Consider the following 26412-nt stretch of genomic DNA (forward strand, 5'->3'; position numbering starts at 1 on the left):
CACACTAAAATCATTATTTCTAAATCTTTCAAACCACTTCTGCGCAGTCCTTACACTTGTTACAGTTTGATTATAAGCAGTATTTAATTTTTTGGCTGCATTTGTAGCATTCTCACCACTTAAAAATAAAAAGTATAAAACATGTCTCTTATATTCATCTGTTACTTCCATTTTAACGAAAATAAACAACTGAAATGTTCCCAATTCTGAACAGTATTGTATGAATGAGATCCAATTTAACACTTCAGTGTAAAAAGTATCACATTAGACTGGCATTTTTAACAGCAAAACAAGATTTTTCTCAAAGTCATAAAATATGCATGAACTTATGGACTGACCTGATAATTACAGTAATGCAGTAGTTTCCAAACTTTCTGTACTTGCACCCCTTTTTTTCAGAAAAAAATTGTTGCACCCCATCAATTTTCGTAACCATCTAATTTCATAAATACTGTCCTTATAATTTATTTAATGACCTACAAAACAATATATCTTATTAAATAAAGTATATTGTTTTCTGGGGCTTAACTCTTGTCAAGATATTTCGGCAATAGTGCAAATAGGTTTTTAGCATTTGTACCAGAGTCATTTGGAGGATTGTGAATTAGGCATAACCATTTTGCTGATTCATTTTTTTGACATTGATTTGACTTTTTTTTGTTGCTCGTATTAAAAAATGATAATTTGGTGAAATCTGTGCACCCCTTGCAATAGTCTTGCACCCCACAAATTGGAAAACACTGCAGTAATGTAATCATAATAAATTACCTTTAATATTTAAATCAATAAAATATTATCAGAACATTTTGATAAATTTTATTTTTAGCAAGCCTTTTACTATAATATTAATAATGACAAAATTGCTTCTCTCAGTTTGTAATTATGTAATGAATTTAATATCATCATATTAATATATTTAGTATTAAAAAAAGCTTTAGGTAGGAAAATATTTTTTTTAAAATAATTTAGGCAATCATAAATTTAAAGTCTAGAAAGATGGGAGAATATTATTCACTACAAAAAGGAAATAATTTAATGAAGAAGAAAAAAGTAATAGTTAATTAAATTTAAGAAAACTTTTCTGAATTTAGTTTAAAAGTTATTTACAATAAATAAATTAAGTATTAGCAATTTCTTTTCAGGTGCTGATGCTACACCCAAAGGACTTGAGGTTACATTTTATGTGCAAGAAGTTCGAAGAATTACAGGAGGAATTAATACTTTAGTTGGAAATAATGAAGGAAGCTTGGTTTGTATTTTAATCAGCTTAATAGACACTTCATATGTAATGTGCATTTTCTTACAAAAGCAAAATGAAATTTGCTAGAATATATTGATAAAAAGTATGCTTTTGTTATTTTCTTCAGATATCTTATTAATTTTATCAACAGTTCAAATATTTAAAAAATATTTTAGTTATATAATTTCCAGATTTGTCATTTTATTGGAAGCATTTATATTACAAACTAGCTGTTACCTGCGNTTTCCAAACTTTCTGTACTTGCACCCCTTTTTTTCAGAAAAAAATTGTTGCACCCCATCAATTTTCGTAACCATCTAATTTCATAAATACTGTCCTTATAATTTATTTAATGACCTACAAAACAATATATCTTATTAAATAAAGTATATTGTTTTCTGGGGCTTAACTCTTGTCAAGATGTTTCGGCAATAGTGCAAATAGGTTTTTAGCATTTGTACCAGAGTCATTTGGAGGATTGTGAATTAGGCATAACCATTTTGCTGATTCATTTTTTTGACATTGATTTGACTTTTTTTTGTTGCTCGTATTAAAAAATGATAATTTGGTGAAATCTGTGCACCCCTTGCAATAGTCTTGCACCCCACAAATTGGAAAACACTGCAGTAATGTAATCATAATAAATTACCTTTAATATTTAAATCAATAAAATATTATCAGAACATTTTGATAAATTTTATTTTTAGCAAGCCCGTCTTTACGAATATTTATTCGAAAGGTGTTTCCTGTGATAATTTAAACTGAATTTTCAAGACAATTTTAAAGTATTTTGCCCTGTGTGAATGCGAAGATGACTTATTAGATGATGTTTCCTTGAAAATCTCCGTTTGCAGTGATCACAAGCAAATGGCTTTTCGCCAGTGTGAATGCGAAGATGTTTTACTAGATTTTGTCTTTGTGTAAAGTTCCGTTTGCAATGGTCGCAAGTAAAAGGTTTCTCTCCAGAATGAATCCTANTCATAAAATATGCATGAACTTATGGACTGACCTGATAATTACAGTAATGCAGTAGTTTCCAAACTTTCTGTACTTGCACCCCTTTTCTTCAGAAAAAAATTGTTGCACCCCATCAATTTTCGTAACCATCTAATTTCATAAATATAATTTATCCTTATAATTTATTTAATGGCCTACAAAACGATATATCTTATTAAATAAAGTATATTGTTTTCTGGGGCTTAACTCTTGTCAAGATGTTTCGGCAATAGTGCAAATAGGTTTTTAGCATTTGTACCAGAGTCATTTGGAGGATTGTGAATTAGGCATAACCATTTTGCTGATTCATTTTTTTGACATTGATTTGACTTTTTTTTTTTGCTCGTATTAAAAAATGATAATTTGGTAAAATCTGTGCACCCACTTGCAATAGTCTTGCACCCCACAGATTGGAAAACACTGCAGTAATGTAATCATAATAAATTACCTTTAATATTTAAATCAATAAAATATTATCAGAACGTTTTGATAAATTTTATTTTTAGCAAGCCTTTTACTATAATATTAATAATGACAAAATTGCATCTCTCAGTTTGTAATGAATTTAATATCATCATATTAATATATTTAGTATTAAAAAAAGCTTTAGGTAGGAAAATATTATTTTGAAATAATTTAGGCAATCATAAATTTAAAGTCTAGAAAGATGGGAGAATATTATTCACTACAAAAAGGAAATAATTTACTGAAGAAGAAAAAAGTAATAGTTAATTAAATTTAAGAAAACTTTTTTGAATTTAGTTTAAAAGTTATTTACAATAAATTAATTATTAGCAATTTCTTTTCAGGTGCTGATGCTACACCCAAAGGACTTGAGGTTACATTTTATGTGCAAGAAGTTCGAAGAATTACAGGAGGAATTAATACTTTAGTTGGAAATAATGAAGGAAGCTTGGTTTGTATTTTAATCAGTTTAATAGACACTTCATATGTAATGTGCATTTTCTTACAAAAGCAAAATGAAATTTGCTAGAATATATTGATAAAAAGTATGCTTTTGTTATTTTCTTCAGATATCTTATTAATTTTATCAACAGTTCAAATATTTAAAAAATATTTTAGTTATATAATTTCCAGATTTGTCATTTTATTGGAAGCATTTATATTACAAACTAGCTGTTACTTGCGACTTTGCCCATGGAGGTTTTGCAAGCAAACCCCATTTATATTCAGTATTTCAACAACTATAGTAATTGTTATATAACACCTACCGCTGAGAATCAAACAAACTATTTTCAATTTGATCAATTTTCTGGAATGTTTACAATCATTCAATAATCGAACCAATATGCAATAACAAATTCAAATTTAAAATGGTTCAAACATTTGGTTAAAAAATCGAAATATATAAAAATATTTATAACAATGTCTAAAACTTTATCAATTTAATACACCTAAGTACTCAATGAAGACTAAATGTTGTTGAAAACAAAAAATCGTATCTAAAATAGTACAGTAGAACAGCTTCCGTCCTTTTGGTTAAGTCTTAATGCTCCCCCCATGGGGGAATTTCAAAAAATTCCTACTTAGTGTGCATTCCCATCGCGTACCTTACTAAAATGCGGTTAAAAACAAAAAAATCACATCTAAAATAGTACAGTAGAAGCCGTTCTTCCAAGTAAGCCTTAATGCTCTCCCTCTCCCCCCTCCCGCAGGGGAATTTCGAAAAATCCCTTTGTAGTGTGCGTTTTCATGACGTACCCTAACTGTGTACCAAATTTCACCTCTTTAGGTTCAGCGATTTGCTCTGGGCGATGATGAATCAGTCAGTCAGTCAGGACAAGTAATTTTATATATTTAGATAAACATGTTTATAAAAACAACAGATTTGTGAGAATAACTTAATTCAGTATGGAAGAAAAGTGTAATACAGTAGAGCATCGATTTTCCGAAAGTCAATCATCTGAAAGAATTCCAGTCGGCAAATTTAAATTTTCTCCAGTGCTGTGGCGCTTCAATCTTTGGCTATGTCTTGGGCTACTCAAATATTTTACGTTTTGATATTAAATTAACATCTGAAGTATATTTTTTTGTTGTTTTTATATTTTTCAATATATTTATTTTGTTTGTACAAAATAAAAAAATAATTTTTAACGATACAATAGTCTTTGCTAGGCTTAACATCAACGAAAATTCAACGCAAAGTGACACATAACGGAGAAAAATTTCAACATCGGATATGTTAAACTATTTTTTCGTACATAAATCTGTTATCCAAAATATCAGTTATACGAACAACCCCAGTCTCCAATTGATTCGGAAAATCAACACTCTACTGTAATTAAACATGGTTTAAACAAAGAATTTCAAAATAGGACCAAAAGATTGTGATGATAAATTAAATTATGAGAACTTTTTAATGGACATTTATAACTACAGATAACTTAGAGTTCATGCAGACTGGCTACATATAATTGATGGTTTCCATTACTAGATTTTGTGGATTTTTTAGCCTAAAATTTTTGGTTTTTTTCAGTAACTTACATCACACAAGGAACTTGTATTGATATAGATTTTATTATTGCATGAGGATGCGGATATACATAAATTTAAAATTGTTTCTCATAATTTTAAAATAAACTATCGATTATCTAATTAAAATAGATGACATTAAGTAACTTTTTTATTACAAAGAAAAAATATTTCAATATATTTTATACATTTATTAAGAAATTACTAAAATATTAAAAAATGAATGTATATAATTTATATAAGAATAATAATATCTAGAGCTAATTATTAGAAAAATTAGTAGACCATATTATAGGTATATAATTCATATAATTTCCTATCATCATTTCATATGTATATAAGTAGTAGACAATATTATATGTATATAATTTTATAAGAATTTATAGAATGTAAATTATAAAATTTTAAACATATCAAAGTAAAAGTTAATCTATGTAATAGTAAGTTGAAGATAGCTATATATAATGTGAAACATTTTGTTTATATCTATACTAATAATAATACTGTTGTTATACTATTTTTTCTGCTTGTACTTTCTATCAAATAGCAAAGAAAACTTTTATTCTTGAAAATATGCTCAATGATATTTATAAAATATATTACACCCAATTCTGTTTGTACACAGACTTTTTTACAAGGTTTTGATTTAACTTTGCTTAGAAAAAATTCAGTTCTCTTGTTACATAGTTTCTTTTGATCAATACAGGCCTTTGAAAGGATTTCAGAAGGCCCTTGATAAATGTAGAGGATGTAAAAGAAAGTAAAGATGTAGCAAGGGCATAAATTGATTTCATGATAAATAAAAATCTTAAGTAATTAGTGTAATTAATTGGTGTTAATTGAAATTGTCCCTTTTTATAATACGGTTCATTTGCAAAATAGTTTAATTATTAATTACACCTTGGAACATGAGCTGCTAAAACATTTGTGCAGCCCAAAGAAATAAGTTTATTTTAATTTTGGCGCTCTACCTACTGCCAAGTTGTGCAGTTCTGCCACATTTCAATAAATTTGCATACTTCCTTTTTTAGAAAATCGCTCTTTTTATGAACATTCCTAGAATTTGCATTTAAGATAGTTACATACATTCAAGTAAATTTTAAGATTTGGCTGTTTTTTTATGACTTATTGTCGCTATAAATATTCAAAGAAGTATTTCATTCTGAGTTTATTCTATGATTGAAGCTGTTGCAAAAACTTTAATTCAAATTTGACAATATGTTTGTATGATTGCATTTCTTTCAATATGGAATAGTTTTAGTATACCACTTGGTGTTTAATAATCCACGAAACCCTTTTTTTTTACAAGTGTTATGTCTGTAAGCAAGTTGCTTACGGACATAACACTTGTAAAAAAAGGTTTTGTGGATTGTTATTTATCAACACAGTGTTAAGTTGTTGAAAGTCGTTTTTTGTATTATAAATTTATCAAATTTTGCTGATAAGTAAGTTACAGTTGTCCTAGATTTACTAACTAAAATTGAAAAAATTTTTTAAATTAAGTATACTTGAACATTTACCAGCAAAATTAGTATTTAATTATCTATATTTTTGACTATTCTAAGCAGCCATTTTGGGTACACTATGTAAGGCAAAACCTAGCAAGAAATTTATAGATTTGAACACATCCTATTAAATTAATTGGTTTGTCATATTATTTTATACTGGTTTTGGAGGTGTGGAATCAATCTTCCATTTTTTCATAGGAACAGAATTATTGACAAGACTATATCTTGTTTATAAAATCGTACTGCCTCCTGTGTTACCATCTTAGAGGTATGAAGGAATACTGTACAGTACATGTCAGGAGTTGCAATTTGGCACAGAGTATTAGGTGTCCAAATCATGCATGCATAAAAGAAACCAGACTTGTAAGCACTCAGAGGACTGAGAACCGAGTCAAAATAAAATACAAAATGGCGACTCTCTCTACAAACAGCCAAACCGAAGTCAGGTGGTGAGAGTATCACCCACAGTCATTCTAGGAAGTGGACTCTGACTCTAGGACTGAACACATAGTATTTTCTTTGTTAAATAAAATATGTAATCCAATTTTGTAAATTTGGGAGTACTTCAAATATGACATTAAAACAGGATTTTATGTTGTTACAAGTAGGTTTTTAACATTATCTAGTATATTAAAATCTTGGGACTGATAAAAATTTGACATTATGTTAGGGTTGTCGTTACATCCGATGACGTTATAATCAGATTAAACTGTATATTGTTTGTGCAAAATAAAAAAATAATTTCGGCCGATACAATAGCCATGATTATTTTTTTCAAAAACGGGAAATTTTCGTTACGCATCGGCAAAAATTCAACCTGGATCGACACGCAACGGAGAGAAATTTCGAGATTGAATAGGTTAATTTCATTGAAAATGCATCATGGACGACCTCATGGTTGTGGCCAGCAAAGTTTGAATGATCGTGCCCAAAACTAAAGAACTACTAAAGAAGATTGGAGAATGATAATGAGACCCACCTTGAGCATCAAAGTGATTCCGTTTAGTAGTGAGTCTCCAAGACATAGTCTTGTCCCAAATACGGTTTTGCCGTTTTACTTGTTTTTCACATAGATTTTAGGGAACATATCTATTGTGTAAAAACAGAATTGGGAGTATAATGTTTCTGAGAACAATATCTGCAGAGTATAGCTGGCAGGATTTTTTAAAATCGCAACTATATTTAAGTTAGTTTTAAATTTGAAAATAATCATATAATAATGAAGTTTCTTGAACTAATTCAGGTAGCTGGAGTTCAGTTGCCTAATATGTTTGGTAGAGGAGAGTGCTTACAGTCAGAATATCATTATGGTACAAAACGATCATCTGGCTTTAATGTTACATTTACAAAACCTTTCGTTTCTAGAGGAAATCCTAGGTAATCTATTATTATTATTAAAATACTGTGTTTTCTATGATTATATATTTTGCTACAAAACTATAATTATTATTTAAATTTATTATTATGTAGTTAAAAGTATAAATATGTAAAAAGAAAGTACAAAAAAATTCTTTGTTTGTCTACATTAAATTTCTTAAAATGTTATTGGCAATAAAAATTATTGATGAACTTTCATTCATTGTTAATTTATACCTATATTATAATATCAAAACTGCATTTCTGCCATAATAGTAATAGAAAAATTGTTGTTATTCTAGTTTCTTGTTTCGTTTCTTTAACAGTTTTAGGGTCAAGTATATAATATGCTTTTTTTTACAGACTTATCATACAGGAACTTAGTAGACAATATGGATGAATTTAGACTTTATTAATATTAGTTACAAGAAAATGGATTTTGGGTGTCATTCCCCTTATCAGTTCTTATCACTTTTCAAGAATACAAGTACTAAAAGTGTAAGAACTGATGAAAGATATTACACTCAAAATGCATTTTTTTGTAACTAATATCAATAAAGTCTAAATTCATCCATATTTGTGCCTAAGTTCCTGTATGATAAGTCCCATAAAAAAGTAATATTATATGCTTTGTGTATTAATCCAGGAGTTTATTGATTTTTTAATAGTTTATTGCAAGTAACCTTAACAGTTGCTTGTGTGCAGAAGGCTACAGCAAAAGTAATATTATATGCTTGAAACTGAAAATAATAGAAAAATCAATGCCTTTTCAAAAGATAATACAGATATTCTATTTAAGATTGTAACCTAATAATTTTAAAATAACCATTATTATCCTGTATTTTTTTTAATAAAATTTTATTCTTTATTGAAGAAGAAAAATGCTAAGTATCATATTATTTCAATACAGATGTTTTATCAGTTCTGATACAATAAGTTTTTGATGTTTCTAATAAAACATATTGAAATTAACAAAATTAACAAGTAAACAAATAATGGTTATAATAAATCAAGCAAACAGCAAACATGTAATACCAAAATCTAATATTTGCATTAATAACATTACCTTAATCTTTTAACTACAGAGAGCATTTGGATGTATTATCTATTAACTCTGAAGTCAATTCTTTTTTTTAAATTTTTTTATAGTTATCTTTACAGTATTCTTCAGTATATAACTTTAAAATTGTATTACTTAATATTTCACAAATTTTAGAATCGTGAAGTTGCATTGTTTTATTGCTAGTGACTACTGGTAAAATATTTATAATTTGCCTCACTTGTAAACCTCTGTAGCTTCATAATAAACATTAAAATATGGAAAAAAAACAAACTTCTTCTAAAGCATTGTACAGCCTACATGAATCCCTTCAAAAGCATTGTATAGCTTATGTAAATCCTTCCAGAAACATTTGAAGAATTCACGAAAACAGTGAAGTCAGTTTTCATTCAGTTTACATTAAATCATCTGTTTAAGATGACACTTGTGGGAGAGATAAAGAAAAGGTTTTCAAAGTTTACATAAAGATTTACAAGCAAATATAAATTACAAATAAATGTATCTAAATTTAATAGATACAAAAATATCAAATTTTGCCATGTGATTTTAAAAAATAAATTCAAACTTTGAATAAAATAAAATTAATTAAATTCTTTTCACCTCTTTGTCTTTACTTTTTACATTTCTATGTGTACAGGTGAAAATGAAGGTATTTTGTTTTGACTTTTTAAGATTTCCTCTCTTTGCTAATCAGAATCTTCACCAGTATAAGAAGTCCTAGTATTTACGAATGATAAGTAGACAATATACACATAGAAATGAAATTAAAGTTTTAGTGAAAAATATTTTTAAAACTTTTAAATAATAGTAATTTGTTAATATGTTTTTAAATTTTTAATACAGTAAATGAATATTCCAAGAAGCTTTTTACATATTTAGATAATATATAATTTAGGTTTACGGCTGCTCTGTTTAAGCAAGGAGAAGATTTTACATGGAGTGGTTTTCGAGAGATTGATCACGGAACTTTATTAGAATTAAACGTACGTTCTTTCATGGTTAAATTATTAAAAGCATTTAAAATATTTTAATTTACAATGTGGGACATGCTTACCTGATGGTTTTTAGAAAATCTTACACACATGTTTCATTATGAACAGATTTTATTACCATAAAAAGATAATCAATAGAATGGGGTTTAAGACAGTGCCTCACTTATGTCTTGAAAGTAATATTCACGATGTGGCCACCCTGATTTTCCAAACATTGTTCTATTCTGGTTTGAAGTAAATCTATCACCCAGAGGTCGATGTTCTGTGGAAGGTTATGAATCACATACCAAAACTTTCTGCCACTTCCTAACTCAACAATCCAGTGTTTCTTCAGAGGGCATGTTAGTGCTACCTTGTGGAAAGTTTATAATAACAAAATAAAAACTGTCAAGTGTTTATGCCCCACTCTATATTTAAGAAATGCTCACAGAATTGTTTTAATATATGAATATATTCTTTATATAGTTGGAATCCTTCCCTAGAATTCAGCACACTTTTCGCTGGGAAGGAATATGGAGAGAAATAAAATCTCTTAGTACAGTTACCTCTTTTCCCGTGAGAGAAGAATCAGGTCATTCTCTAAAGTCTTCAGTTAAAGTAAAGTTAGATTTATTAAAAACAGATTGCAACATGAACGGTACTATGTTTAAATTGTTAATAATATGTAAATAAAACTGTTGTTTATTTTAGCATACTGTAGCTTTGGATCTTAGGGACAATCCTGTTATACCAACTTATGGACAGTTATTCAAACTTCATCAAGTAAGTTAAAATTTTTAATACTCGTTTAAATTTTTTTATTTTCATTTTCTATTTTAAGATATTGATTTTATATTTTATTATTTTGAATAGGAATATGCTGGTCTAGGAGGTGATGTCGGATTTTTAAAACACGAGTTAGAAGTACAATTAAATCAGTCTCTTGGAATGGATATGGTGAGTTATAGAATAATGCAGTAAAATGTAAAAGTTTTAATTTCATTTACAATCAGAAAACTAACTTTACAACTTTAATTACTTAAATAATTTAATGAAAATCAACTATTTCAATTTCTTTAGGTGCTACAAGCATCTCTGCTAGGTGGAATTTTAAATAAAATACAGAATAAAAATTATTCAATCTGTGATAAATTTTTTCTTGGTGGCCCATTGTCACTCCGAGGATTTACTGTTAGGGGTGTTGGACCACGAGCAAATGGTAATATAATTTTATTATTATTAAATCTCTAACTGCATTATTAATTACTACATTCCACTATACCTTTAAAATGCAGTCTACTTTTGTCTAGTTCTCTAACGTTTTCGGTCTAATTCATAGACCTTCTTCAGGATTGATGTAAAAAAATTTTTAAAAATTTGAATTTTCCCAACGGTAATTCGAACAACGCACGTTCTATAATCTTCAGATATTCGATCGCGCATGTCCATTAGCTCTTTATAATGCCGCCGCTCTCCATGCCGATGCTATTCTACTTGACTCTCGAAAATTTATATTTAGCCCCTTTTTTCTGTATTTATAAATGTGCCATGCCTCTGCATACTTTAGATGTCGTATATTAGCAATCTTTTGTATAATATCCGCCTTGCTCCATTCGATTGTAATCTCTGCAGGATCCGCGATAGCATAATTGGCCAAAGCCGTGATCGGTTGTTTAGATCTTATATTTTTTTCGTGCTCCTTCAATCTTTCTCTTAATGATCTCTTTGTGGCTCCTATATAATATAACTCTTTCTTTAGCCTTTTATCATGCAACGGTATTCTGTACACACCTGGAACTAGCCTCCNAAACAAAGAACTAATACGAAAAGGAGGGTTAGGTTTCAAAAATTAAAAAACATGCTAGTATATTTTCATAATTAAGATAAATACCTTCATTAAAATTTTTTAAGTGATACATATTAATGTAAATTAAACAATGTTTTCTTCGTTATCACTAAAAGCACTATTAATTAACCGAGAGCGTTTTCTTTTTAGCAAGTTATCCTTATCCTCTGAGCCTTTTTCTGCATTATTTTCAGATCCATGCTTTACCTTTTTCAAAATGTATGTAATTTTAGATTGCTTGCTTTTAGTTAAAAGGTCTTCATAAATTTCCTGATATTGTGCTAAGCACTTATGAAGAATAAAGCAAGTATGGAATAAGGGAAAAACATTCGGCAACATCAGAAGCAGAAGCGTCGCGATCTGGCAACATTGAAACAAGTTTCGAGAAGGACCACGTGTATCGACAGAAGGCGAGAAGAGAAAATTTACATACTTAAGTACTAATAGTTCACGAAAATAATAATTTTCGTGAACTATTATTACTTAAGTATGTAAAAATTTATTACATTTCCTGTTGTACGAGGGTTTTACCCAATTCTCGAACCGTGTCAGAGTAAATCCGTGCTATAAAAGTACCGTGTTATACGGGGGATGGTACCAATTCTCGAACCGTGTTAGAGTGAATCCGTGCTATAGAAGTGCCGTGTAATACGGGGGTTACCTGTAGTTAAACAAAACAAAACTAAAAGAAATTCATAATTTTTTTCTCTGTTGAAGATTATTTTAAGAAGTATAAAATTTTTTTTTGTGCCAGAAGAATAAAAAACAAGCCAAATTTGGTGCAGAGTAGCTGTACCTGGCATCACCATATGCACTCCTTCATATGCAAATAAGCACATGTTTGCACAGAGCCAGATCCATTTAAAGGGTGCGGTATCCTTTCTGAGTACAGTAGAATGGCACACTAAAATTGTTTGAATTGCTTTACAATCAATGTCAAATTCATCTTTATTCACTACAAGGAAAAAATCTATTTGACTCAAAATAGAACATTTATTACAGTACTAATTTTTATTGTTCACATCAAAAACTGTTAAAAGCAACCATAACTAGAATCAGAGTTATTTCTTGCAGGCTGTGGAGTTAATTTATAGTTTGGTTTAATGAATTCTGGTAAAATTTTTGTTTGCTTTATTGCTTAAAAATTAATGTTGTGACGATGGCATTTTGCCATGGCAACAGCAAAATTCACTTTAATGTGAGAATTAAGTTTATCATTATTCACTTTAAGGCAACTCCACTGTATCATGCTGTAAAATTAACACATAATGTCCTCTCCATATGTGATTTGCCACCTATGACTACATGACGTATAGTTTGTTGTCACTTTTGGAGAGTACTAACTTGGTATGGAGCACTGCTTTGTAGGAGACTGGATGTATTTTTAGCAATGAATAGGCAACTTGTGAGCAATGTTGCAAGTCTGACAGTTTTTTTCCTATACTATTATAAGCTTATTCAAGATGTTTGAATTTTTTCCTAAAAAAAGGCTGAAACTAGGACTAGCAAGCTAGACTATTACAACTAGACTAAAACCAATGAGTTTTTAGGCTTTAAGTTGTTATCATACATCTTTAGAGTATGGATTGAAGTAAGCAGTTGGAAAATTATTGTATTGTATTGGCAGAATTTAGTATTTTATCATCTCTGTAATATAATATCTGATTTTTTTAAATTACTGGTTGGTAAGATGAATATTAAAAACAACTTTTATATATATAAATATTTACAAATTAGAAGAAATTAAAAATTTGTCTTCATATCTTGTCCTTGTCAACACCTCAGGAACACAATAGTCTTTACAAGCTTTATTCATGGGTGTTGTATTGTTGTGTTCCCGAGGTGTTGACAAGAACAAGATATAAAGAAAAATTAAAAATTTTTCTTAATTTGTGAATACTTTTAATATTTATTACTGTCCTGGCCATTACATTTATTAACTTTTCTTACTTTCTAATGTTTTAATGATTCTCAAAATAATTAATTGAACCAAATAATTTTCAGATCAGATAAAATTTTTAAATTTTCGTAATTATTAATATATGTTATGGACTAAGTGATTAATAATATTTTGTTTGTCATTATTCATAATGCCCAGTCATTATGAGTAATCACAAAAAAAAATCAAGCACTGTAATAAATTTCAGGTTTTTTATCATACTTTATCAGATTGACTGGTCAGTATGAGTACTGCTATCACCCGGTCGGGCAAAGTGATGATAATACCTTGAGGAGTGATCATCTGACATACACTAGCCAATCAGCACTTGTGTGTGCATATTGCATTTACTATTAAATTTTAAATCCATGCAATCAGTAAATGCGTTAATCTTGTGCAACATTTTAATTTTACTTTTGCTTCTGAACATAGTGTTTTCTTCTTTGCAAAAGTAACAGTCATGGAGAATCATTAAGTGATATGAATAATTCCTTCAACAACTGATTAAATGAGTTAGTAGCAACAAAAGGTCAAAACAGTCAAATTTTTACAAAATCAGTATATTTGACAATGATATTGAAGGTAATGGATGGCCACCATCGGTCAGACGAAACCTGTCCATCTTTCTCCATCCATTTCCATCTCCACAAAGACTGTCTTTATCAGAAGGTGGTAAACATGAATTAGTTAAGTCCACGACCATGTTTTAAACTAAAACAACATTTGTTTACAACAATCTCACGAGTACACTTGAGAGAGAGCTACACGTGCTCGTGGCAGCGATCACCTGACAAGAAAAAGCAACAATACCCAGAATCCCATCCAGGAAAAACCTTTGTCCCCGTTTTTCAATTTGGGATTCACAGAAAACTCCTAGAGGAGTGGTGCCATCTCACCAGTCCGTGATTTGTTGTTGCAATATAAAGTGAGAGTTAAAAATCAAAGTGACTTTGAAGTTACCAAAAGAATATCAGCATTTATGTAGATACAACGTATCTATCAGAGAAATAGAAAAATTAATTGTGCATGTAAAAAAAGTTAACTTATTCACACTGAAGAAATATGTCAGATATTGCATGATGCCCGTATTGCTGTTGGTCATGGTGGTAGAAACCATATGGAAAAAGAATTAAGTACGAAATATAAAAATATTACAAAGGATATGAGGTATGGTCATAATTTACTTGAACCCAACCAAAGTCACAAGAGAAATTGAAAATTTCAATATTCTGAAATCTGTGGACAAATTTGAGATGACATACGTGCTTGCTTGAATAAAAAGAAAATATCGAATAATGAAACTTACACTTAAAAATTGTGAAATTTTGTACAGAGTTTTTCCAAAACTATGTTAGAGCGAAACTTGGATGTTGTACGGGTGATATCCCCAACTTTGAAACCATGCTGTAGAAGTACAGTGTTGAATAGATAATGTGGTAGGTCGTTCGGCAATACAAATGTATCAGCTAGTCATTTACTATGTATATATAATTTATATGACTCTAATTAATTACAAGACAAACAACTGTGAAAACATGTTTAATAGTTTACAAATTTAACTATGAAATTTGATTTTGAAAGTAACTCCTTAACAGAAAACTTGAGTTTTTCTACTAGAAAATTTTAAGTTTTTGAATCATGAGTAAACTAATATCTGCTGGATGATTTATTATTTATTAAAATAGTGAATCACCTTAGATGGAGTAAAGGTGTATGAAGAAATTCTTAAGTTATTGACAGTTTATCATAAGTAAGTATATATTTTTAATAAATATATACTTACTTTTATCACATTTTCAAAACATTATAAACAATTGAAAATATTATTAGAAAACATCGGAAAAATGTAATTAAATACTGTTTATGTATTTTTTTTTTTTTTTTTTTTTCATTACTGAAAGAAATGTCTTATAACAAAATCATGTGAGAAATTTCACGAGCATTTCAAAAACTTAGAAAAATTTTCAGAGCAGAAAAAATTGCTGATCGAAAAGAATAATTAATAACATAGTAAAGCAATAAAAGAAACAAACGCTGTTTATAAATTCTGTAGTCAAAATAAGGAAATTGTGTAAACAGAGGAAAAAATAGAAAATGTTTTGACATTAGATGATGTCATTTATTTGAAAGAAACTTCTAACTAAATTAAGTAAACTTATCCTTCCAGATAATTAAATTTTGTTCTAAAAGTTGGAAATATATCTATTGGTTTTGATTGCTTCATGTTTATGATTTTTAAAAGTCATATACATTGCAGTCAGAAACTGTGATGAGTATTTTATTTAACAAATTTTAAAACGCTAATGACCATGTACCTGTTTAAAGTGTAAAATAAAAAAAAAACATTGAAATTAAATTTTTATATTACCATAATCTATGGATATCTTTATATTGCTCTCTACTATTTTCAAAAGTTCAAAAAATATACAAAATTTGAAGTCATTATGAATCAGTTCTTCCTTATCAATAAGTTTACATGTCTCAAACTGTTTAAATTTTGTTTTTTCGGTAATTCTGTGATAAAATGTAAATATTTTATGTATCATATTTGTAATAAATTTTATTTATTTGAACATTATTAATACTTCAAATAAACAAACTTTTATTCATTAATATTATCATCTTTAATCATTTCTATATTAAAATATTCATTTGTCATTCAAAAATAAGTAATTTCATGCCAAAACAATTAAATTTATATGATGTCATGAGATAATTTTAAAATACAAATTTTAATTCTTAAAAGATTTACTGTAAATTGTGATTAATTACATTGATGTTTTATGTAATTATATAATTCTAATTCAGCTTTATTTCTTTCAATTTAATAGTAGTAGCATCTAAATAATTTGAACATTGTTTTATAGTATGTAAATTGGGATAAAAATAGCTTGAAAGTAATATAACGATATTGTTGTGCTTTGAGGGATTACGGTAATACATGTGATATGATTCGCTTTCCTCGGCACAGAAAGCCTTCTATTGATCCCCCAAAAGAAAAAGGTCATTATGATGGCTTAGTTTAACTATGATTTTTGACTATAAGTATTTAAAATATATGATTTGTTCAATTAATTTGATTTTGTAAATTAGAAATTTAATTTAAATGGTATAGAATGTTATGAAATGAACAATCTAAATAGAACACATTTGTAATGTACTTGAAGCAGGGCGGTCAAGTTGATCAAAAATATTCGTTATATCTGTTATTTAGTAGCTGGAAGAAGAAGATATCTAGTTTGTATAGCAAATATTTCCAGTTGAGTTCTTGATTTAAATTATATAATAGATTTCTACACTGATTGGCATTAATGTATACTTTGATCATATTATTGGGAATCAAAACAAATAAGGCTTAGGCTTTTACATTTAATTACATATGAGCACCATCATCTAGTTGTGGAAAATTTCTACAAAATATTTGTACTTCAAGAAAATATTCTGTCGTTCTGAATGTTTCTATGAAAACTATATGTGTTTCTGTTCAAAATTTACTGAGACTTGAATTTTTAAAGCCATGCTTGACTTTTGGACATTTTGTTATAATCACTGGGGTAGTAATTATATTAAAATTTTTTATAAATGCTATCAATTTATGCTCTTAAAATTAATAATTAATGAAAATAGGTCAATTTACTTGGATGATGTATATTTTAAGCATTGTATAAATGCAGTCTTAATGGAAATAGCTTCTAATAAAAAATAAAATCAATACAAGTCATTATTTTTGAATATTTTGTTGTTACTTTTAAACTAAGCAGAAATAACAGATATGTTTTTGTAGAAGAAAGAAAAAGTTCAAGTGATTTTTGAACTTGAAAAAATTTCTATACAACTATGTCATGACATGCATGCTTTACTCTACCCTGAGATATTAAGCAAAATAGACACCAACACACAAGCATGGACATAGATCCATGGAATTCTTTTTGTCTTTTTTTTTTACTTTTTTGGATTCGGGAGGTCTCAAAATGTGGAGATTTGCAAAGAAGGGGGATAAAACTTGACACAATTCCAATACTGTTATACAATTCCTGTTATACAAGTTAAATTTGATATTCTGAATGTGAATATAAGTATATTAATACATTTATTTAAAATAATATATTATATTTGTAAGAAAATATAAAACTTTCTATAAATAAATATAAAAAGCTATAAAATATATATCAGGATTGATCAAATGAAATACAGTAGAGCATCGATTATCCAACCCCCGATTAACCGTCACATCAGTTAACCGACCGTTCTAGTGGGCAAATTGAAATGTCCGCTAGTGATGTGGCGCTACAATATTTGGCTATGTCTTGGCTACTTTAATAGTATTTTTACGTGTTTTAGCTGGCAACATGGCTCGACCATAAAAGGAAGAAAGTATTTAAATGAGGCTTAATTCTAATTTTTAACGATACAATAACGACGATTATTATTTTTAAAAAATTTTTGTTGGGCTTAACATCGATGAAAATTCAACGCAAAGTAGGTTAATAGCTAATATACTAATTACATGAGATATACTATACTTATAATGTATTTTTTCATATTTTTCGGTTATCCGTTTTTTCAGTTATCCGACCAACCCAGTCCCCAATTGAGTCAGATAATCGATGCTCTACTGTACATTCATCCCATCACGCGGTCTAGTGCAAGAGGAGGGGAATGATATCACAGTGGCATGATAAGCATACACCAATGAACAAGCAGGAAGAAGTTCAGATGTCTCTCACATTTTATTTTCAGCATAGAGTAGTGAAAACATCAGTGGGAATTATTCAGAATCTGTCCAAGGTCGATCAGTGGTCGAACCGGTGTCGAAAATAACAGTGACAGATTGGGCTTAAATGTTTCAGGAAGGACATCAGAAAAAGGAAGATTTACCATGGCCAGGCCAGGCACATGTTGCAATAGACAAAACCATCAGGAAGATTGATACAGCAATAAGTGTGGACCATCGTCAGACCTTACATTCTCTAGCGGAGGAATAGCATTCTCTGCTCTTACCTTTCATATGTCATTTAGAACAGTTCAAATGGTGGTTATGAAGAAGCTTTAGTATCAGAAGGTGTGTGCACAATAGATACCATGTTTGCTCAGTGACTATGATAACACAGAATGCATGGGTTTGAGTTTGCACCACTTGCAGTGATACGAGGTGGAGGGTGATGATTTTCTGTCATGTATCATTACAGGTGACAAAACATGGTGCCACTACTTTGAGCCAACCAAGATGAGCAAGCATGCAATGGAAACACTTCTTACTCACCAACATGCAAAAAATTCAAGTCATATTCTGCCTATAAGGTTANCGACGATTATTATTTTAAAAAAATTTTTGTTAGGCTTAACATCGATGAAAATTCAACGCAAAATAGGTTAATAGCGATATACTAATTACATGAGATATACTAATATACTATACTTATAATGTATTTTTTCATATTTTTCGGTTATCCGTTTTTTCAGTTATCCGACCAACCCCAGTCCCCAATTGAGTCAGATAATCGATGCTCTACTGTACATTCATCCCCTGTCACACGGTCTAGTGCAAGAGGAGGGGAATGATATCACAGTGGCATGATAAGCATACACCAATGAACAAGCAGGAAGAAGTTCAGATGTCTCTCGCATTTTATTTTCAGCATAGAGTAGTGAAAACATCAGTGGGAATTATTCAGAATCTGTCCAAGGTCGATCAGTGGTCGAACCAGTGTCGAAAATAACAGTGACAGATTGGGCTTAAATGTTTCAGGAAGGACATCAGAAAAAGGAAGATTTACCATGGCCAGGCCAGGCACATGTTGCAATAGACAAAACCATCAGGAAGATTGATACAGCAATAAGTGTGGACTATCGTCAGACCTTACATTCTCTAGCGGAGGAATAGCATTCTCTGCTCTTACCTTTCATATGTCATTTGGAACAGTTCAAATGGTTGGTTATGAAGAAGCTTTAGTATCAGAAGGTGTGTGCACAATAGATACCATGTTTGCTCAGTGACTATGATAAGGCAGAATGCATGGGTTTGAGTTTGCACCACTTGTAGTGATACGAGGTGGAGGGTGATAATTTTCTGTCATGTATCATCACAGGTGACAAAACATGGTGCCACTACTTTGAGCCAACCAAGATGAGCAAGCATGCAATGGAAACACTCTGGCTCACCAACATGCAAAAAATTAAAGTCATATTCTGCCTATAAGGTTATGATGACTGCATTTTTTGACATTGTGGGACATTTACTAGTGGTTTCTAAAAACCCTTGTGAGCATCAGTGCCAACCACTACAATGCAACATTGGACAAGCTACATAAAGCCATAAAGAATAAGTGACCAGGAGTGCTATCTCAAGGTGTTATTTTATTGTGTGACAAAATCATGTTGCAAAAACTTTTCAACCTTTTTGTGCAGGATATTTCAGCACAAAAAGGTTGGAAAGTTCTGCACCACCCTTCATATATCCCTGATCTGTCACCATGTGGCTTTTATTTGTTTGGACCTTTAAAAAAAACTCTTAAGGGACAATGCTGTAACTTTGATGTGGAAGTCGAGGAAGCAGTCAGCCAATGGTTCAAGGACCAACCAACATCATTCTTCACAAATGGTATATATTGTGTTCCCAAGCAGCACTTTTTTAAGGTTTTAAGGTGACTTTTTTAAAAAACAAAAATGCATTCTGGTTTACTCATATATTGCATTGTTTAATTAATTATGCCATACTGATGAATATACTGTATCATTTGTCTTAATAAATTTACTTGAATGGGTTTCATTTGATCAATCCTTATATATTTTTTGACAAAAACATTATGCATCAAGAAGGAGGTGTTCAAATCAAATGAAGCTTTATTCGTGTGAACATAATGGTGATAGTAATGAGTGTTTATAGTATCATATTAAAAAGAAAATTATTTTCTTATAGTACAGTGTACAATTTAGTCCAATAGTACAGTTTAAAGAACCTTTTCGTAACTTCATAGTACCTACTCTCGTCAGGATACATGCAGCAATACAGTCAGGCAGGGAGGCAAACAGGCACCATATGCAGGGGTAACACTCATCAGCACCAAAACATTTTTAAAATGAGCAGAATGTCTTTAAGAATATGTGGAGAGCTGCACATGCCTATTTGTTTTTTAAGATTGTATTTTGGTATTGTATGCTACTTGCATAAAATTTGCTTATAGTTGTAACTGCTACTCCAGATCCCTCACACTCATAGAAGGCCAAAGCTGATATCCATCTGGTTTCACAAGTACTTGATGAGCAACAAATCTGGAGATTGGGCAGACCAAAAAAGTATGGCAGTGTGGCAAAGTCATTCATGGGACAACCTAATTGGGTGCAACCAAGTATTATATTGCTGGAAAATGCCATGAAAGGAAACAAATGTGGATGTAGGATTTCCCAAATGTGCTGTTGTGCCATTGATATTTCAAACTACTACCAGGGGTGACTGACTGTCATAAGAAATAGCTTCCCATACCAGCAGTGGGGATGTGTGCTGCTCAGCAGTAAAGACAGGTCCTCCACTCGAAATTACATAAATTGATTTTCTAGGCTTTATCAGTACATCTTTTATGCCTGTAATAACAATCATAATAAAATATCAGGCTTCTATATTTCAAGTCAATAGAACTTTTCACAAAATAATGGCTACCTGGCATTTCAGGTATTACTCAATCACTTCTTTTTCATTGTCTATTACTTTTCCAGTTGTTAAAGAATATAACACTGAGAAAGTATAGTGATAAAAATTTTGACTCCCCCCTTTTTTTTTTATTAATTTCTCAACATTTTGACACTCAAGGAACCCAAAAATATGTATGTTGGCATCTATTTTGCATTATATCTCAAGACTGGATGAACCAAACATTTTGAAACTTGGCAGAGTTATTTCTATATATGAAGCATTGGTACCATTAAATTTTGGTGGTTAAAGGTCAAAAGGGAGAAATAGAGGGGGGTTTGTGACATGTCTTGAGTGGAGTCAAACTTAATGAAAATTTTATTCATAATTGTTATTTATAGTTTTTTTTTTATAAATCTCATCTCCACCCTCAAAATGAAGCCTTTTTTTTTATAATAATTAATAATATAAAGATGATTTTTATAAAACTTCATAATAGATGGTACAACACAATTTTAATTTTGTGCTAATGTGTCTTAATGTTTTTTTACTTAGATATTTTTTTAATTAGAGAAACTACTACTTATATGATTTTGTTATTGTTTATATTTTATATCATAGTATAATTGAAAATTATCGTGGATCCCTTAACCTCCTGTTCATTTGCCAGGAAAGTCGAGCAAGAGCGCTTGCCAGCTTTTATTTTCCCAGCTGTAGTGTATGCATAACAAGGGAAAAAAGTATTGGAATTGTGTCAAATTTTACTCCCCTTCTTTGCAAATCTCCACATTTTTCGACCTCCTGAATCCAAAAAAGTAAAAAAAAAGACAAAAAGAATTCCATGGATCTATGTCCGTGCTTGTGTGTTGGCATCTATTTTGCTTAATATCTCAGGATAGGGTAAAGATTAAGAAACAAAATTTGTGTAATGACTTGTATGTGAGGGGCGTTGATACTATTAAATCTTTGCAGTGAAAGGTCAAATGGTGGGGAGATAGAGAGGGAGGGTCATGTATCTTGAGAGGGATAGGACTTAATGAAGATTTTATTCATTATCAACATTTACACTATTTTGTAAAACTCACCCCTACCCTCAAAATTAAGCTTTTTGACATTTTATAATAATTAAAAATATTAAAAAATTTTTATAACAAAAATATAGCAACATATGATTCCAATTTTATTTTTTATTTAATAATATAAAAGTTTATTTTTTTTAATAAAAATTCCATAACTCCTTATTGTTTTAATTCTATCACATATTCCTTACTACAATCAAATCTTGTACCTTGAATTAATAAATATATAATTCATTATTGTTATAGTTATTAGTATTATTGTTCTTCGGCTTTGTTGTTGTTATTTTCTTTCATTTAAACGTCACATTTTTGATTTAATGTTTAATTAATAAAGATCGATGTTTCAAATATTATATCATCAAGCTCATTTAATAAATTCCTGTTATCTATTGCATCAAATATTTTAATCTAATCTAATCAAAATAAATATTATATTATTAGACTTCAATGATTCTACTTTGAAACACATATGAAAATTAGCTTCAGATGTTGAAATACTTCAGTAATATTTTATATGATTTTAAATTATATTGTGTAATACAAATTAAATTAAATTTATCCTATAAACTGGTGTTTTTCTATTGCTGGTCCGTAGAAAAATATTTGACGTTGCCGACACCAGAGCAGTCGATTGCAAATGACGTTTAAATAGTAATCTAGAGTTACCGTACGTACTTTTTTACGTAGGGAAACTCTAGATTTGACTTTGATATGCATAAGATAAATAATTTTTCTTTCAAAATAGTTGATATGAAAGTGAATCAGTTGATATTAAAAATTAATCAAATTTTAAAACTAACATGTAAAACTCATCTCAACTAAACTTATTCATTTCTATTTGGATAATTATCAGTACTATCCTATCTTATTTGCTTAGTGTCATAGATAAATATCATTGATGATAAACTAAAATTATTTCTTTTAGTTTTGAAAGTAATGTTTAAAATATCTTAACAGATTTACTAATAAATTGTATTTATCATTTGTTTTGCAATTATTATTTTTATAATTATAAAAATAATATGAAGGTTACCTGACTTAATAATAGAAAACTACTACATCCTGTTAACTTTTATTACTAATTTGTTGATTTTCTTCATTTTTCTGTTAAGATTTGCTAAATTTCATCAATATTTTTTTTAATTTAAATAAAATTATAGAACGAATATTATTACTACTTAATTTCTGTGATTCTGCTTGTAGTTCTATTTCATCTTAATCTATATGATATTTTTTAATTATCTATTTATGTTCTTCGATAACACTTTTCTTGATCTCTCTCTCCATTCCCCCAGTCTCAGGGTTGACAGTATCATGATTGTTTATCAGTGGTTTTTTTTTCCAAGGCTAGCTGCTTTATATGTCATCAGGTTTTCATTTTTTATATTGTCCAAAAGTTTTATTCTCATCCTGCTCCTTACAGATTTTCCTTCCACTTGATCCTCCAAGAAAGTTGTATATCCATCAGAATGAAGTAAATGATCTATCATGCTATTTCCCTCTGTTTCTGTTGTATTTAGTAAATTGGATTTTTCTTCTACCATCTTTAGAATGTCTTTGTTCTGTACATTATCATTCCAAGATGTTTTCAACATGCAATATCCAGCATCACATAGATTTTCTGTTCACGGTGCTTGCTACAATCTTCCTACAACATCACATTTTGAATACTTTGATTTTTTTTCCTTTGGGCCTTCTTGAGTGTTTATGTCTCAGAGGCATAGGAATTTCTAGCTGCTACATCTTTTCCACATTTTTTGTCAGATATTATAATACTGTAAGGTAGCTAAACACTTTACTTGAGGAGTTCTTTTACCTTTCAACCTAATGTCAGCTCTTTGTTTATCATCTCATGTACACTTCATTATTTTGTCTTTTTTCTTGTTGTGTTTTCCATTAAAAATTCATTTATGTATTTTAGAGAATATTGTAGGTTCTGTTTATTTTCTGCTATGAGAGCTATGTCATCTGCAAAGCAGATTGTAACGAAGAGTTTGCCATTCACTTCAAGACAAGTATGGTTTGATTCTGTAAATTGCCTCATTTCCTTGCTATATATATTGAAGAGTATTGGTGATAAATCACATCTCTGCCTAATTTTTTCAATAATTTTGAAGAGCTGTTTGATTTTTCTATGGCTAGTATATTATCATATAGTCTCTACAGTTATTTTTTTTCAGTTCTTAAGAACTTTGAACATTGTTTTCCACTCTACATTGTTTCAGTTCTTAAGAACTTTGAACATTGTTTTCCACTCTATTTCTTGACAAATGAATAAAATTTAAGAAATATATCTTTTCTTACATTTTATGACAAAACCATTCATAATTTTTTTTTTCTTGTTATATGCTTGTGTCAGTTTTATGCATGATATATTCATCATTAATAAGAATGTAATTCATAATTATCTTTGTATCTAAGGGAAATATATAAATAATTTTTATGAAAATTAGAAAGTAATATTTTTCTTAATTTATCAGTTAATATTATTATTGTATTTTAGTATTTTCTTTGATTTTTTTTTTCTTGTTTCTTTTTTAATAAGAAGAAATAAAGCCCTTCATTGCAACAGTGAAAACAAGTATTCTGCACAGAATATCATGCATGTTGTTGCATTACTTGTGACAAAGAAAAATAATTAGGATAATTTTCAATGAACATTAAGCTTCTTCTAACACTGAATAACCAATGTATTGCAACCTGTCGAAAATAAAAATGTTTACTGATATCTTACTGATAGCAATATATCAGCATGTTGGAATCTGTTCATTTTATAAACCAATGCCTTGTTTCTTTCAATAGTCACTTTTGAAAAAAATAAGAAACTCCCCAATAAAACACCTTGAACACTTCCAGCACCGTTTTACTTCTCTGACAAACATTTCTTGGCTCACTTCAAACTTCCACCATTCTAAATTGGATGTTAACTGGTTCAATGATGTTTTTTACATAAAAATCTACAAGATGGAACAGACTCTACGCGATCATATATTTTCAATATTTAAAAGTTGTGAAATAATGCCTATTGTAGCATAAGATTTATACTAGTGCCTTTAAATAATATATGTTGTGGAACTCCTGTTCAGAGCCGGCACTAAAGTTTATGCCGCCTGGGGCAAGACATGCATTTGACGCCCCTTATCCCCTTACATAAAATGATAAAATTTTGTTTTGAAATGCCATACCAAATTAGAAGTTCCAGACCTTGCTCTGTCAATCAGTATTCAATTTGCACCATGTAATATAAATAAAAATTTTTAAAATATTTTAAAATAATATGCATGAAAATTTGCTGCTCTGGGCCAGTTTGATTTTTCTATGGCTAGTATATTATTGGCCACTACTTATATTATTAGCTGGCACTACTCATTGGCCATGCAGTAGTGCCAGCCTGTTGAGTTCTCTTCTGCAGGTTATCATAAGATGATTGCAAAGCCAATGATAATGATTCACAATCTTTGTAATTTAGGCATTCTTCTTTTTAAAGCACTCTTAAATGTCTCCAAAATTTCTAGAACTTGTAGGTGCTATTTGTTGAATACTTGTCATATTAATTTGGCTTCATCCAGATTTGCAACTACCAGAGCTCTGCAGCATAAGTCAATATATCAGTATCAGACCAGTATTGGTTTGATATCAGTTACATGTCTAGAAAATAAAGATAGTATTAAAACAAATATTATTCTTTACTTAAAAACAAATCCTGAGTGGTTAGTAGGTGTGTAAGAGCAGAGCAAGCTTAGTAATCTAGGTTTAAGAAAATAATCTGTTATTTTTGATAAACATTATTGTTATTGGCTTATAATAGTTTATTTTAATTAATAATTATTCATATTTTAATAACTTGTATAATAAAATGATATTATTTATTTATTTAGAAGATGCATTAGGAGCAGAAACATATTGGGCAAGTGGCCTTCATTTATATACACCTCTTCCCTTTCGACCTGGAAGAGACGGAATTGGAAATTATTTTCGAACGCATACATTTTTAAATGCTGGTAATATAGGCTACTTTTTAGGTAAATATGATTTTGTTTCATATTTTATATATAAATAAATTATGGTAGAACAATCCTTAATTTTCAAAATGATTTTATTGAATTAATCTTTATAACCTGGAAGTTTCTGGATGACAGTTTTTCTGATTATTAACTAAATTACATTTTTTTAAACAAAACTGAATTACCATCATTGAATTAAGTTTCATTTATATTATTGGTTTCTAAAATTTTGTTTCTTCATTGCATCTGTAAGAATAAGAAATGATCTAATTTATGGTAATAACCAAAAATAA

General features: G+C 29.4%; 1 protein-coding gene across 2 annotated transcripts in view; it reads left to right on the forward strand.

Moving 5' to 3' along the window:
- LOC111627855 (sorting and assembly machinery component 50 homolog) overlaps positions 1 to 26412 on the forward strand; it is a 56941-nt gene that overhangs the window by 17941 nt on the left and 12588 nt on the right. For both annotated transcript variants that reach the window (XM_023371517.1, XM_023371518.1), the window contains exons 5-12: positions 1143 to 1249; positions 7481 to 7614; positions 9549 to 9636; positions 10111 to 10242; positions 10336 to 10407; positions 10498 to 10581; positions 10705 to 10843; positions 25994 to 26137. In XM_023371517.1, coding sequence (XP_023227285.1) covers positions 1143 to 1249; positions 7481 to 7614; positions 9549 to 9636; positions 10111 to 10242; positions 10336 to 10407; positions 10498 to 10581; positions 10705 to 10843; positions 25994 to 26137 — 900 coding nt within the window. The remainder of the gene's footprint in view (positions 1 to 1142; positions 1250 to 7480; positions 7615 to 9548; positions 9637 to 10110; positions 10243 to 10335; positions 10408 to 10497; positions 10582 to 10704; positions 10844 to 25993; positions 26138 to 26412) is intronic.

This window comes from Centruroides sculpturatus, unplaced genomic scaffold, assembly GCF_000671375.1.
Source record: "Centruroides sculpturatus isolate CEXI.00-Female unplaced genomic scaffold, Cexi_2.0 scaffold475, whole genome shotgun sequence".
Classification (NCBI taxonomy): domain Eukaryota; kingdom Metazoa; phylum Arthropoda; class Arachnida; order Scorpiones; family Buthidae; genus Centruroides; species Centruroides sculpturatus.